The sequence below is a fragment of the Vanessa tameamea genome, chromosome 18, assembly GCF_037043105.1.
Source record: "Vanessa tameamea isolate UH-Manoa-2023 chromosome 18, ilVanTame1 primary haplotype, whole genome shotgun sequence".
NCBI lineage: Eukaryota > Metazoa > Arthropoda > Insecta > Lepidoptera > Nymphalidae > Vanessa > Vanessa tameamea.
The window spans coordinates 5,105,009-5,119,562 of NC_087326.1; the positions used below are offsets into that span (position 1 = coordinate 5,105,009).

Consider the following 14,554-nt stretch of genomic DNA (forward strand, 5'->3'; position numbering starts at 1 on the left):
GACAAATTAAACGTAAGTCAATAAATAATAAAGTACCGTAATACGGCCAGTTTCACATATAATTCTACCTAACATACCATGAGGAAACTGTTTTGACAAGTTCTTTTCTATCGCTTCAGGTCTTGACAGCGTCACCATCCAATCACTAACGTCAATTTGGAAGGCGAGTCGCCTACGTGATACGATTACGTGACACGGATGTGCTACGCACGTCCTAAGGGTTTCTTCTAGAAAAACTCACCTTGTCTTAAAACATTGGACGGTGGAGAAGTTATAATAAATATATTATGAATATATATTTCTGAATATTACAAAAATATATAAAAACGAAAGTTACACAATAATATAGAATGTAAACGCAAACACAATAAATCAGCGAAAAATCCTGAAAATCGAAAACTGTTTTCTGATTCTTACAATTCTTACAGTTCGCCCTTCCCAAGAAATGGGAATATTGTCGGCAATCCAAAAAAAAAACAAGTATCATCTATACTAATATTATAAATGCAAAAGTAGTTCTGTTTGTCTGTCTGTCCGTTGCTCTTATAGGCCAAACCACTAAACCGAATAGGACAAAATTGATGAAGCAAGCTTGAACTCCAAGTTAGAATATATTTAAGCCTTACATCTTACGACCAACCCCTTAAATGCGAATGAAGTCGCGGCAACAGTACTTTATGTTTTTACAATAGAAGCCATAGTATGGCTCAATTTACATTAACAGCCTGTAAATTTCCCACTGCTGGGCTAAAGCCTCCTCTCCCTTTGAGGAGAAGGTTTGGAGCATATTACACCACACTGCTCCAATGCGGGTTGGTCGATACACATGTGCAGGGATTTCGTTAATATCTGACACATGCAGGTTTCCTCACGATGTTTTCGTTCACCGCCGAGCACGGGATGTATTATAAACACAAATTAAGCACATGAAAATTCAGTGGTGCTTGCCTGGGTTTGAACCCGCAATCATCGGTTAAGATGCACGCGTTCTAACTACTGGGCCATCTTTATATCTGTACTACGTGATTATTAAGTTCTTGTTTAATCTGTGGGTGGTGTTGACCGGTCCGCCTACCTATATAAAAAAAAATGCACTTATCAGCCAACGTGTGTTCAACCATGAGTATATCGGTCTGGAGGATATCATCCTTGATTATATCTTCCAGACCGATTTGAGTCACGGCGAGCATTATTAACTCTGACGACCGAAGAACATATTATAGCGCAAAATTGGATGCGCAAACTCAGGTAGATTCTATTCGCTCAGTCTCAAAATCCAATGGAATAGAAAATCCGGCACGACTGGAAATAGCGCAAGTGAACTTGCTAAAGGCTTCACATGCTTTGTGAGCATGAATGTGCACACACAACTTACAAACTACGTGTTGCTACGGAATATTTTCGACAGAAAAAACAGTTTTTCGAAACGTCTCGGAGTTAGAACCCAGTATTCGATCATCAGGTCGTCAATTACAAAAATAATTAATAAGGGGATTTCAACGAGTATATTGTTTAAGGAAAAGTTAAATTACAAATAATAAACTAAGTGATCTATCGATTGAAGTATATCTAACTAATATAGTGTCTCATAACATCAATAAATCATCCAGCGAATGAGGTATTAATAATTTTATTGAAAAATCGTACAGCCGTGAAAGCGACCTGCGCGTCAACTCCATCATTTCACAGTCGTTGCCTTTAGATCGTATTTAATATGTTTTGAAAGTTTACCCATAATTAAAATATAATATGCTACTATTTTTTTATTATTTTAACTAACGAATTATTAGAGAGACGATTGTATTATACGTCAATGACGTTTTCATTTCATTAACAAAAAATGTTGCCAATGCAAAAAAAATACGAGGGACAAAGAAGTGTGTATTAAAAAAATAAATAATAATTAACTGTTCATTAATGCCGCGTTTTATTTTAAAATTTAAATTGAAAAACAGAATTGTAATTATTTTGTTATACATATATGACATTATTCTTATTTTTTACTTGTTTCATAAATCATATTCCGCTTTTATTAATAGTCAGAAATATAAGTAGTCCACTAATTCAAATTAAATCAAACAATTTTATTATTTACAATTTGATTATTTAAAAAATATTTTCTAGAAACAGATTTCATTTTAATGTTAATGATAATAATCTATCTACAACAATAATAAATGAGGAAGCGTGTTGTAGTAATGTCTAACTGAAAAAAAAAACTACTTGACCAGTAAACATAAAACTTCTACCAGAAGACGCAGCTCGTATCGGAGAAGGTTTCGCGATGGCACTCCCTTTCCAGATCTAATTAATTAATAAAAAAAAAAAAACGAACTCTTAGACATCTCACGCATACTAAGACGTGTTTTGTAAGCACGAGTGTCACTCACTCATTCAAGTGCACGCCAATAATAATGTATTCTATATCTATAAACATAACATTAAAAGCCTTTAAATTTTCCACTGCTGGGCTAAGGTCTACTCTCTCATTGAGGAGAAGATTTAGAGCATATTCCACCACACTGCTCCAATGGGGGTTGGTGGATACACATGTACCAGAATTTCGTTGATATCTGACACATGTAGGTTTCCTCACGATGTTTTACATCACCGCCGAGCACGAGATGAGTTATAAACACAAATTAAGCACATGAAAATTCAGTGGTGCCTGCCTGGGTTTGAACCCGAAATCATCGGTTAAGATGCACACGTTCTAACCACTGGGCCATCTCTATATCTGTACTACGTGATTATTAAGTTCTTGTTTAATCTATAATAACGAATATAAAATGCAATCATTATGCCATAAGAGTCGCGCGTCGTCTCTTCATTGACGCTACTAAGCCGCAAACATTCAAATGCCAACGAGAACTATAAAAATTTAATCAAACAAACAAATAATTTAACGTATTAAAACGCAAACTAAAACCGGCTTTAATGCTATAATAATAGCTTTTATATTCAAATGAGATAAATTAACAATTTCTTTATATTATAAATTGGTTTTGACTCAATCAATAAACATTGTTTAAATAGCAATCAAACGGAAAGCATCATTCATCGTAATGACACGCATCCCTTTAAGCATCAATCTATCAAACGATATTTCCATTCATACCAATCAATAGATGATGAATTTCTCCTCTCAATACCATTGAAATTAGACAATACAAATGTTTATTTTTGAAATAAGGGTGATTACTTAGAGTAATGGATAAGCTTCGGTTTTTATGATAAATATAAGTTACCTACGTTTGGTTTCGACTCAGAATAGGCTTATTGTTATAGTGTTTAGAATTCCCATAGGATCTTTTTTTTTAATATAAATTTCACATCAATATCACTCTCCTTTAGTTTACTTAATGTGTTATGTAATAAATGGTCGCAGTTGTGTTCGCAGCGTCGTCGTGTTGATGTTTGTTTGTGATAAAAAAAATTGTTCGTTAATGATACAGAATGATTGTCAAACTCTTTAAAAATAAATGTAATTTGTCAATTTTTTATCAACTCAATAGGACTACTGAGCGACGTTTTTCATACATTTTCTATAAGAAAACTGACGCTGTTTAAATTAAAAATTAGTACCTAACTCATAATTGTATATATTTTTTAAGATTGTCATGTTATTAATGTATCCATCGACTATTATAAAATATTATAATAATCATAGTTTTGTACTTTTAAGGTATTCGTAATTTAAATTCTTTACAAATCAAATCAAAATTTACTTTAACCGAATAGCCAGTTTCGAGGTTTTATTGAATTATCATTTTACGCAATTAAATTACAATTAAAGCTACCACCGGTTCGCAATATAGATTCAACCGAGAAGAACCGCTAAGAAACTCAGTAATCACTCTTTTCCTACGATGAGTTACACAAAATAATTACAACAATTTTATTATTACTTATTCCGCATGGAATTCATCGAATAATAACTACACTTCTTTATCATAAATATCGTTTATCGACTAATACGCCTTATTCATCAGTTTTCTTCGCATGTGATTGAAATTTATTCATTCGTTAAAAGTGTTTGAAGTTTTTTTATGGTAGAAACAAAAACTTTGCACAAGGAACATAAGACCAATCGTTAATCAAAGCCTAGTATTATAGTAAAACTGGTATTTATTATGACGTATAGTAAAGCTATTCATTATAAAGTGTAATCGTTTAGACCCGTGCATCTTCATAATCCTAATACGAAATATGATAAGCACACAAAGTAATGCATACTTTATACTTTTGCCTAGTTGAAGCAGGAACCATAACTGCATATGAATATTTATTATATAAGTATGACTAAGATTAATTACATCAGAATCATTGCAATATAATATTATATAAACATATAAGATGATAAAAGTGCGTTTATTTTTATGATTTAATCAAGTTCAATGTCATGAAGTATATCTATTCTTCTCTTTTATACACATCATAATTATTAGCATTAAGTCCTTAAATATATACAAATATGAATTAAAAATAGTTACTTAATAAATCTTAACCGCGTGTAAATAAAAAGTAAATAATAAGACGTATATAATCACTTAAGTAAGTCACACGTTGTAGGACAAAAAAATAGATGAAATATAATAAAACCTTTCATATGGTCAACAAGGTTATTTATGAGCACACTAGCTATCCGCCGCGGCTTCGTAAGGATAAAAGGATCTACATTCAATGTTTCATATCGTAATACATTTATCTCAATTGGTTTACGAGGCGCACGCCAATGAAGCTCCCAGTCAGCATGTGTCCGACATCTCCAACAATTTATTTTTTTGGCAATTTATACACCTTTAAAGGATTATACACTTATACCTTCTTTATAAACCAAATCGTCCTTTGGTGAATCTCATTCAACAAACAGAAGATCAGCGGGCGGATATTGTTTTATAATATGAAGTGATCAGGTACTGCAAAAAAAGGTGGTCCTCAAGAGACGCCCGACACGCACGAAACGTCGAAATTGATAATCACTGAACGAATCAACAACTACAATAATATGGAAGAACCTAAATATATATTTCTTATTATTATTATAATATACATCGAGGAGGCATGACGGCATAGGAGAACATTATGCCGTTTGTCGTTAAGGCATTCGAGTTAGTCTTATCCTGAAGCACATAGATGTTTCTTACGCTTTATTAAAGTCCCCTAGTATTTTTTTTTAATTTTAGGTCTTTTTTAAACAGTTTATAATTAATGAACAACAAATATTACATCGTAAATAATATCAAAAATGATCAAAACTATTTTACAGTTGTTAATTTTAAAATTCTATTCGTTCGCATATTCGTAATTAGTTCAATAATTAACTGTGTTTTATAATTTAGCTTAAAGTTGTAGCATGATGTATCATCTATTTTATTTGCATTGCAATACTTCCATTCATTTTTATGATAAGTACCAGTATCATAAACAATAATAGTACTTGTTCCAAGCACATAAAAATAGATGGTTTTCATTATTATTAATAACAGACATAATTTTAACCACGTTGCTAATTTTACTAATTTTTGTGATGCAATTGTAATGAAAAAAAAAGATGCTATTTGGACATCACAAGAATACCTCAATGGAAATTGTACATATTTGGATACATTTTTGGAAAGCTAAGAAAACGGTTATGTTTTTAAAATAATCTGCAGGACAAGATTCATAACGATTTATTTAGTTTTTAAGGCATTTTTGTGGAAAAAAAATCAAAAAAATATTGAAATAATATCTTTTTCTGTCTCGCATTTTTAAATTTGGACGGATAATTACTATTTTAATATTGACAAATAACCAATATTTAATAGTTTTTATAAATCAGAAGAAAAAAATAGATCTTAATTGATGCTTTTTTTTAAATACATTTTTGAAGTTGCATTTTTGACTTATTTTGAAAAAAACTAAAAAATGTGATAACTCAAAAATGGTTAACTTTTGCATCATGCATATGGGTCATCATGGGTCACCCCTTTCACCTCCTAAAGGGAATACGTCGAATTACCAATAATCCTGTATATAACAATCAAAGCCATTATAGATATTATTCCGTTAGATATAAGGGTGCCTTTTGTGTTATCATATTATTTTAATCTGTCTACTACAATTGTCCTGTCTTGGTATGCAATAAAGCATATTAATATACATTAACCATAAGATATTTAATAAAATGTATCAATCACAATTCGATAGAAAATATTGTTAATTTATTATTCAAATCATAATACTGCTTCTAATAATGTATTATATATTTCTTATTAAAGATAAAAAGGATATCTTTATTTTTCGATGAAATCAAAGCCGAAGAGGCTACAACACTTACTTCAAGTCTTTCTTGTATATTTTCTAGTACCTTCAGTAAAAATATTTTCATCTTTTAACTTATCTTTTGAATACACGTTCCGATTTTTGCAAACGTTTTATGTGAAGCATAAAATTTATCGTTGATGCGCGTTTTCATATGAAACAATAAAAGGTTAGCTTACATTTTTTTCTATTACATAAGCTTTAATGTAGTAAATTATATCCATTCTAGATGAAAACCCGGCTTCGCTTGCGTTAAATAAATAATACTAAACAAACACGGTTTATCATTTACTTCTCATATAACTTTTTTATAAACGTTGTGATTTCACCAAACATCTATATTGTCTATTTTGGTTGTGAAAACTAATAATAATCATTCTTTACAGCTTTCCTGAACGCACCCGTAAACGTCAAACATGGCCGCCTGTCGAACTGTTATGTCATTGAATTTCATGGATTCAATATCGAAATATCTCGATTATATAAATTTTGCAGATATAAATATGTTGTCGACTATAAACAATAATTTTTTGACGATCTATAATCGTGGATAGATATCGATCGGGTCTATCGTAGACCTGCACAAAATTATTAATATAGTCATCAATTTTAAGGAGCTGACTTATGACGCCCTGAAAACGACGTTTTATTGACAAAACGTGACCCAATACGTAACCTAGTAACAAATTTAAAGCAATAATAACAAGGGATCGCCACTTACGGCGAGGAAACAGGAAACGCTAATTTGGGGCAGAAAGACCGATGCTTGACTCAAGTTGATTTCTGGATATTGATACGAAACAAATAATTGTAAATTAAATATGTTACAGTTACTCAGGTCAAAATAATGTTTTAGTCTCGGTCGTTTAAAAAGACAATAATATATTTATAGCTGAAATGACCTAAAAGTTAGAACATGTAAATTTAACTAGGACAACTTTTCTATGGAAGAATTTCATAGCCTTAATTTCAAAATCGAAATATAATTTGTTCAAGTACAAAATGAATAATAAATATAAATAAATATTGGACAACATCACATACATTACTCTGATCCCAATGTAAGTAGCTAAAGCACTTCTGTCATGAAAAATCAGAAGTAACGACGGTACCACATACACCCAGACCCAAGATAACGTAGAAAACTAATGAACTTTTTCTACATCGACTCGGCCGGGAATCGAATCCGGAACCTCGGAGTGGCGTACCCATGAAAACTGATGTGCACAATACTCGACCACGGAGGCTTCTAAAAGCATTTTGGAATCGTTATTTAACGTAAGCTACCACTGAAGCTACCACCGGCTAGAAATGTAGATTCTACCGAGAAAAACCGGAAACAAACTCACCAGTTACTCTTTTCCAACATTTTAAATATATATTGTCACGCAGCAGTGAATATTCCTACTTTTATAAAAACATCCCGATGGGAGCCTGTACCTCCAATATTATAAGTAAGCCGGACTGTTCTCTTTTGTAAATAAAAACAGATTCAATATTCTTAGTGCGTTAGAAATCCATCTCGTACTCCATGGGGAAACAAACATCCGTTGCGCATTATGAAAATCTGTCACATGTGATCACATGTAAGAGCCGAGATGGCCCAGTGGTTAGAACGCGTGCATCTTAACCGATGATTTCGGGTTCAAACCCAGGCAGGCACCAGTGAATTTACATGTGCTTAATTTGTTTATAATTCATCTCGTGCTCGGCGGTGAAGGAAAACATCGTGAGGAAACCTGCATGTGTCTAATTTCAACGAAATTCTGCCACATGTGTATTCCACCAACCCGCATTGGAGCAGCGTGGTGGAATATGCTCCATACCTTCTCCTCAAAAGGGAGAGGAGGCCTTAGCCCAGCAGTGGGAAATTTACAGGCTGTTTATGTTATGCGTTATGAGTTGTTAATGAAGTTAATTTGCATTTTATTTAGTCAGGTAACTTTACAAAACTGGTATTGGTAATGTGAACTTGTTTTCCGTTAGTGTCATCTGTTAGCACTATTTTATTTCATTACTTCCCAAGAATATACCTTCCATATTTTCACGACTTATCCTAACGAGTTGCAAGGCTTAGAAAAAAATCTACAACAAATCGTATCGACATTTTTTTAAAAGGATTTTCAGTCTTATACTTAGGCAATAGAGTACATTTCAAGAAGAGGAGTCCATGTTCAATATAACCGTTTCACTTAAGCGTATAAACCTCCCTAAAATAAACAAGGTAGTGAATGTAAAGTTGTTTTAGGCATTTCTGTTATATTCTCATTCTTCCAGCTTAAGTAATTGAAGTATATTATATTGTTAGTAAATAAAGCATAGTTTTATTTAAATTTTATTTGTAAACAGATATAGAAAAAGTAACGTGTATTTAAATAGCGATTACGCATTAATTATGCCGTCGAAGCTATTAAAGTTCTATTTGAATTCATTAAATTAATTTATCAATGAACGTTAGATCAAGTTTCAAAATAGAAGGTAATAGACTTCGATTTATCACGGAATGAAAACACATTACTCTTAAATAAACTTAACCATTTAAACTTACGTAAATTACATAATCAAAGTATTATTCTATTGCTAAGTATTGATCGTTATTGTTATTTATTTATGTCTTGAATATATATCTCATACTTTTATAGATTTTCTAAATAATTATAATAACTAGCGATCGTGGATTTATCGAAATCACTTTAACAGTATAAGATATTGTTTTAATTTCCAATGTATGACATTCCATTTTCATTAAGGTAGTAAATGACGTAGTTCAGCATTCAAACAAAGTTCGCCTAAGAACCAACAGTCATAAAACACAGATTTTCGAGTTCTAAACACATACATCCTTGAAAATATAATTAAATGACGGACATTTCCACGTAATCATTCATTTATTAGCAAAAAATATTTGCTATTTAAAGATACATTTTAAAAGTTATTGTTGGTGTTTATATTACTCCTTATTACATCAGCTATTCGCCAGTGGAGTCCCATCAAAATGGGTCCAGCCGTTCCAGTAATTAGCCGGAACAAATAGACAGACAGACAAAAATTGAAAAAAAGTTATTTTGGTATATGTACCGTTACATACATATGCATTTAGTAAAAAGAGGTCATTTCAATATTAAAAACAGACACTCCAATTTTATTATATGTACGGATGACACTGACTTTCGCTGCTGATTAGGATTTTAAATTTATTTTATTTATTAGTCAAGTTAATAGCAGCGATCCACTGCTGTATGTGAGGTAAAAAGGAAAAATTAGGTTCCATTTCTATCATGCAAAGGCTATCAAGTTGTTCGTCAAGTCCATAAATAAAATCCGAGTGAATGGAGAAACAAAGTCCGTTATTACAATCCGGTTGTAGAAAAAAGAAAATCGGAAAAAAAAATACTCAACTCAAACATCAAAAGAACCAAATCTCACAGGGACAAAACATTGATTCACGTTTCTATCAAAGTGAATGAATATGTTTTACAAAATGTATATTCATTTCTATTAGCACTCAGCGCTTTAACTCTTTCTCTTACCTTACGGATCCAGCGCTTAATGAATGATTTCGAATATTTTTTGTGAATCAGCAAAAACAGTGCGAAATCAGTGAATCACCTATTTAATTAGTTTTGAATAATATGAAGTATCCGTTAAATTTTAGTAATGATATAAAGTTTAAGTCAAACATCTGTTGATGCTTTGGCGAATTTAGACTATGTCCTTTGAAAATATCTGCTTCAAAGCTAAGATGCGTTTTTTCGAGCTATTTCGAGCTATTTTTAATTTACAAAAGATAAGAGAATTTAGAAAACTTAAATCATAAATGTTTTATTTTATTTAATTTAATGTATTTGTAAATTTGTATAAACTATGACTATAGTTTTGACACTACTGCGTGCGCGCAATACGCTTAAAAATATGTTCAAAGTTTTCTCTTTACATATGTATATATAAATAGATTTAATGTATTTTGTATACATTAACATCCGTTGTGTGTAACACGTGTTAATTTACCATTCAAATAACATCGGAACATGAAATTGATCTCATGACACACAATAGATCTATTGAATTCCCAAATTAACTTCAGCGAAATTTTCGTCTTAGACTCAATTAACACACACACAATCATACACGCATAGTATAAGTATGAGCTCTCCGACGAGTGAATGACCTTAAGATGTTTTAACATGGTACTTGGCGAGTTCTTTACTTTTGCGCAAAAGTTAAAGAATTAATGATTTTTATGAGTTTCTATTTTTTGCATATTATCATTGAAAGGTACTTACCATAAGACTAACATATCCATGAATGCCGTTGTAAGCGTGGATAACGTCTCGAAAATCTCCCTCACAATAACCACAGTAGCCGTCCGGCTTAATGGATAGATTCAATTTGCTCTGAACATCGCTCACTACTTTAATTAAAACTGAGCCAAAATTCTCGGGTTTTCCTTTTGATGCCTGCTCTTTCAAAGCTGATAAAATTCTCGTCTCATTGATGATCTTGCTATCCGAAGAATTGCCAGATGCCGCCAAGATCTCTTGAAAAATATCCAATAAAGTTTGCGAATTGTTGGACATTTTGCTACTTCGTCTTCACTTGGATAAGCAGTATTTGAAAATCGATATGTCCATCAGCTAGCTATGACGATTATATCTGAAAATAAAGTAACAATATTAGATATACGCAAACTTTTAAGAGACATATAAGGGTTCTGTGAAATAATGATAAATTGCCGTTATAAATATTGATAAATGACTAGGCCATCGAATGTCTTTTGATATACTCAAATAGCCTATAAAAACAAAATTGCTTCTGGCAGTTGTCCAAGAGATCTACCGTAAGACAATAAATATATATGACATTGAAAAGTTAATTTCAATTCTTAGAATATATCAAAAGATTAATACATTTTATAAGATTCGAAACTCCTAAAAATGTATATTTTTTATATAAAATTTTGTATAGTTGCAACTTTTGTTCTATTTCCGTTTGATAAATTTTTACTTCATATCATTTCAATTTTAAGATCCTCAGATGTTTTGATAACCTCGAAGTTAAGTTTTCGTAGACATGTAGACCACATGACTTCTAAGCCAGCTAAATTATTGGGCTTTGTCTACAGACAAAGGCAGATATTCGAAGATTCTGGTTTATCAATTCTGTTTAACAATATTATTCGAAGAGTCTTGGAATATTGTAGCACAGTTCAGACTATCAGTCACATTCTGACCGAATATAATGAATACAGTTTGTAAATTAATTGTCTTTTCCGGACTTAAAATGTAAACAATCATCTACACCTGACTCTCCTCTTACACAGTATACATTGAACTCACTAAACGAGAGTAGAAAGATTACTGATTTGGTTTTTCTGACAAAATTAATTAGAGGCCTCATTGTTGCGCCTGAATTAGTTGACCGCATAATTCTATTGGTCGACTATAAATCGAAAGACGTTTTGTTTACCTAAAACCAAAAGTAATTGGTCAACATAGTCCAATTTAATGAATGCAATTCTTTCCAACTGTTTTCGTGAAAGTTAGATAGGATAGTTTCAATTATATCAAGCCTAGTATGAAAAATTTGTTGGCACTTAACTTTCGCATCCAGTGGTCATAGCTGTATGGCAATTTATAAATAAATATTACTATAATTCGACTTATTTAGATTAAGAAATTATTGTCAGTTTTGCGAATAAAAACAAAGTAAAAAAGATGTTTAATTATGCTATTGTTGTTTTATGTTTTATTATGTGTATACATACGCTTAGAAGAACTAATTAAAAAAAAAATCTATCGACTATTTAGAAATGAGAGACGATAATAAACCACCAACAAAATTATTCCCTTGATATGTACTAAGTGTACAGTGCACGAATATAATATATTCGTGCTAATTGTTAGCACAGTAACTAGGTATTCGGATTCATCTTGAAGATGCAATTAAGTGATTGTACAATAGCCCAAGCGGTCTCGTAAGGTGATTATTAATTGTAATTTAAATAATTTATCAATATATATGTGGTAGGTATATATGTTCGTTTTCACGCCAATCTGAGTTGCAATATTATATTTGCCAAACATGCAATATATGCTTAACTAATCAATTAATCATATCTCTTAAAAAAAGTCTCTGTACAGAAAACCAAATATTATCTGATACTTGCTGTTACCACTTACCATTGTGGTCTTTTTGCCAAGTAAGTAGTAACTTTAAATTAATAATATTGTCCAAACTTGGATGTATTTGCAAATTGGCATTCCGGCATTGGCACCCGTATCCATAACAACACAATGAAAACTATTATGATACAAAGCTATCATATTGGAAATTGCCTGTCGACCTGAGTTGTAGAATAATGGAGGTTCAAAATAATTAAGATTTTCATATCCTCGACGAGATGCTAACAATTTCATTATAAAGTAATTTCTGATGTTAAAGCTATCATAGCTTGCTCTGATAAGAGGAAGGTACGTTACTTAAAATTGTATATTAATCATGAGTCAAGAAACGACAATATGAGTATGCGTATAATGGTACAGGCCAATTGGGTATCACGGTAGAGTATCACTCAGCTCGACTCTCCGACTATTGTACTGTAAAAACAAATAGGTAATTTATATTGAGTATAATCTGGTGGTCTAATGGTTAGAAATAGCGGTCCGCAGATCTCGGTGGTTTCATAAAAAATCGGTAAGCATATATTGAGTTTCTATCGATAAAATCTCAGTAATAGCTCGGTATCTGTAGGTTGGAAGTATGTACTCTCTCGAGCCTCGGAATGCACATAAAGGCGTTGGCACAAATTTAGTTAGCTTGTGGTCGTTGCGGTTTAAATGCATGCTCAGAGACAAAGAAACGTTTAAGAAAACACATAGAAAAAGTGTGTAGCGTGTGAGCTCTGGAAGATGTGTAATAGCAATGGGTGATGGATGGACGGACTGGACGTAAAGAGTGATTGGTCGGCACTATACGGATTGTATTTTAATAGATTTTTTTATTTATATACTACTTTAATATAAAACGGGGGTCCTTAATCATATATACATAGAATCAGTTCGCTATTAAGTATAAAACACACTTTAAAACATAAGACTAATAACTTGAAATAATGAGCTCCTAGCCGATTTTGGCCGATATTCTAAACGGAGACTATTAAACTGCACAGAAAATATTATAGTAGGTACAAAAATGTGAACACAGGTGCACCTTCCATTTCCATACTCTCATAACCCGACGTAACCCGGTGCGACGCACCCTGACACGACTGTAGAGAGTTCAGACGCAGAAGCAACGGCTTTACGTGATCTCTGAACCACAGACGTAAACATTGTCAGCTCTGGACTGCTACTGAGAATTTTTATACAATAAAACCCAATAAATTCTTATTAATCTCACCTGGAGTTAGGGCTCTTAAGCTCTGCAGCCTAATAAGTTTATTATCCAAATTTATTATCCACGAAACTCACTGGTTAGTAACATTCTATATGTATTAGTTAAAAATTTTCCTTAATTTTATAAGTACTAGATAACTGTACGATAATTAATTATCGATACTCTTGTATTATATATAAATATAATTAGACATCTTTACGAAAAGAGCCAAAGTAAAGTTCAGCTAGAAGACACGGGACCATCAATAAAAATAGAAAGAGGGGTTAGGCAGGTAGACCCCCTCTCACCCCCTTTTTTCATAGCAGTGCTAGAGGCGGTCATAGGTAAACTAAATTGGAAAAATTTGGGAATCAATATTAAAGGAAAATATCTGTCACATCTAAGGTTCGCTGATGACATTGTGCTTTTGACTGACAATCATAATTAATTGGAATACATGATATCCTCTCTACACAAAGCTAGCAAGGAAATTGGATTAGAAATAAATCTAAACAAAACAAAACTAATGACGAACAGCAGCCACGAACCTATAAAACTCGAAGACATCAAACTAGACTATGTAAGCAACTTCATATATTTAGGAAAACTAATTTCATTTAACGCACAAAATAATCAACAAGAAGTAGAAAGAAGAACTCAAAAGACCTGGAACAAATTTTGGAGCTATAAAGAAATACTAAAAGGCAATTTTCCTGTGGAACTGAAAAGAAAAATAATGAATTCATACCTATTACCCTCCTTGACGTATGGTTGTCAAACCTGGAAATTCACCGATAAGATTAAAAACAAGATAATGACAACGCAAAGAAGTATGGAAAGGAGTATGATGAAAATAAACAAACTTCAGAAAATT

The 14,554-nt window shown here is 32.0% G+C and overlaps 1 protein-coding gene across 1 annotated transcript in view; it reads right to left on the reverse strand.

Annotated features, from left to right (window-relative positions):
* LOC113399421 (G-protein coupled receptor dmsr-1-like) overlaps window positions 1–10,955 on the reverse strand; it is a 31,743-nt gene extending 20,788 nt beyond the window's left edge. Inside the window, exon 1 of the mRNA XM_064217644.1 lies at window positions 10,590–10,955. Coding sequence (XP_064073714.1) covers window positions 10,590–10,883 — 294 coding nt within the window. The 5' untranslated portion in view covers window positions 10,884–10,955. The remainder of the gene's footprint in view (window positions 1–10,589) is intronic.
* Window positions 10,956–14,554: the final 3,599 nt, after the last annotated feature.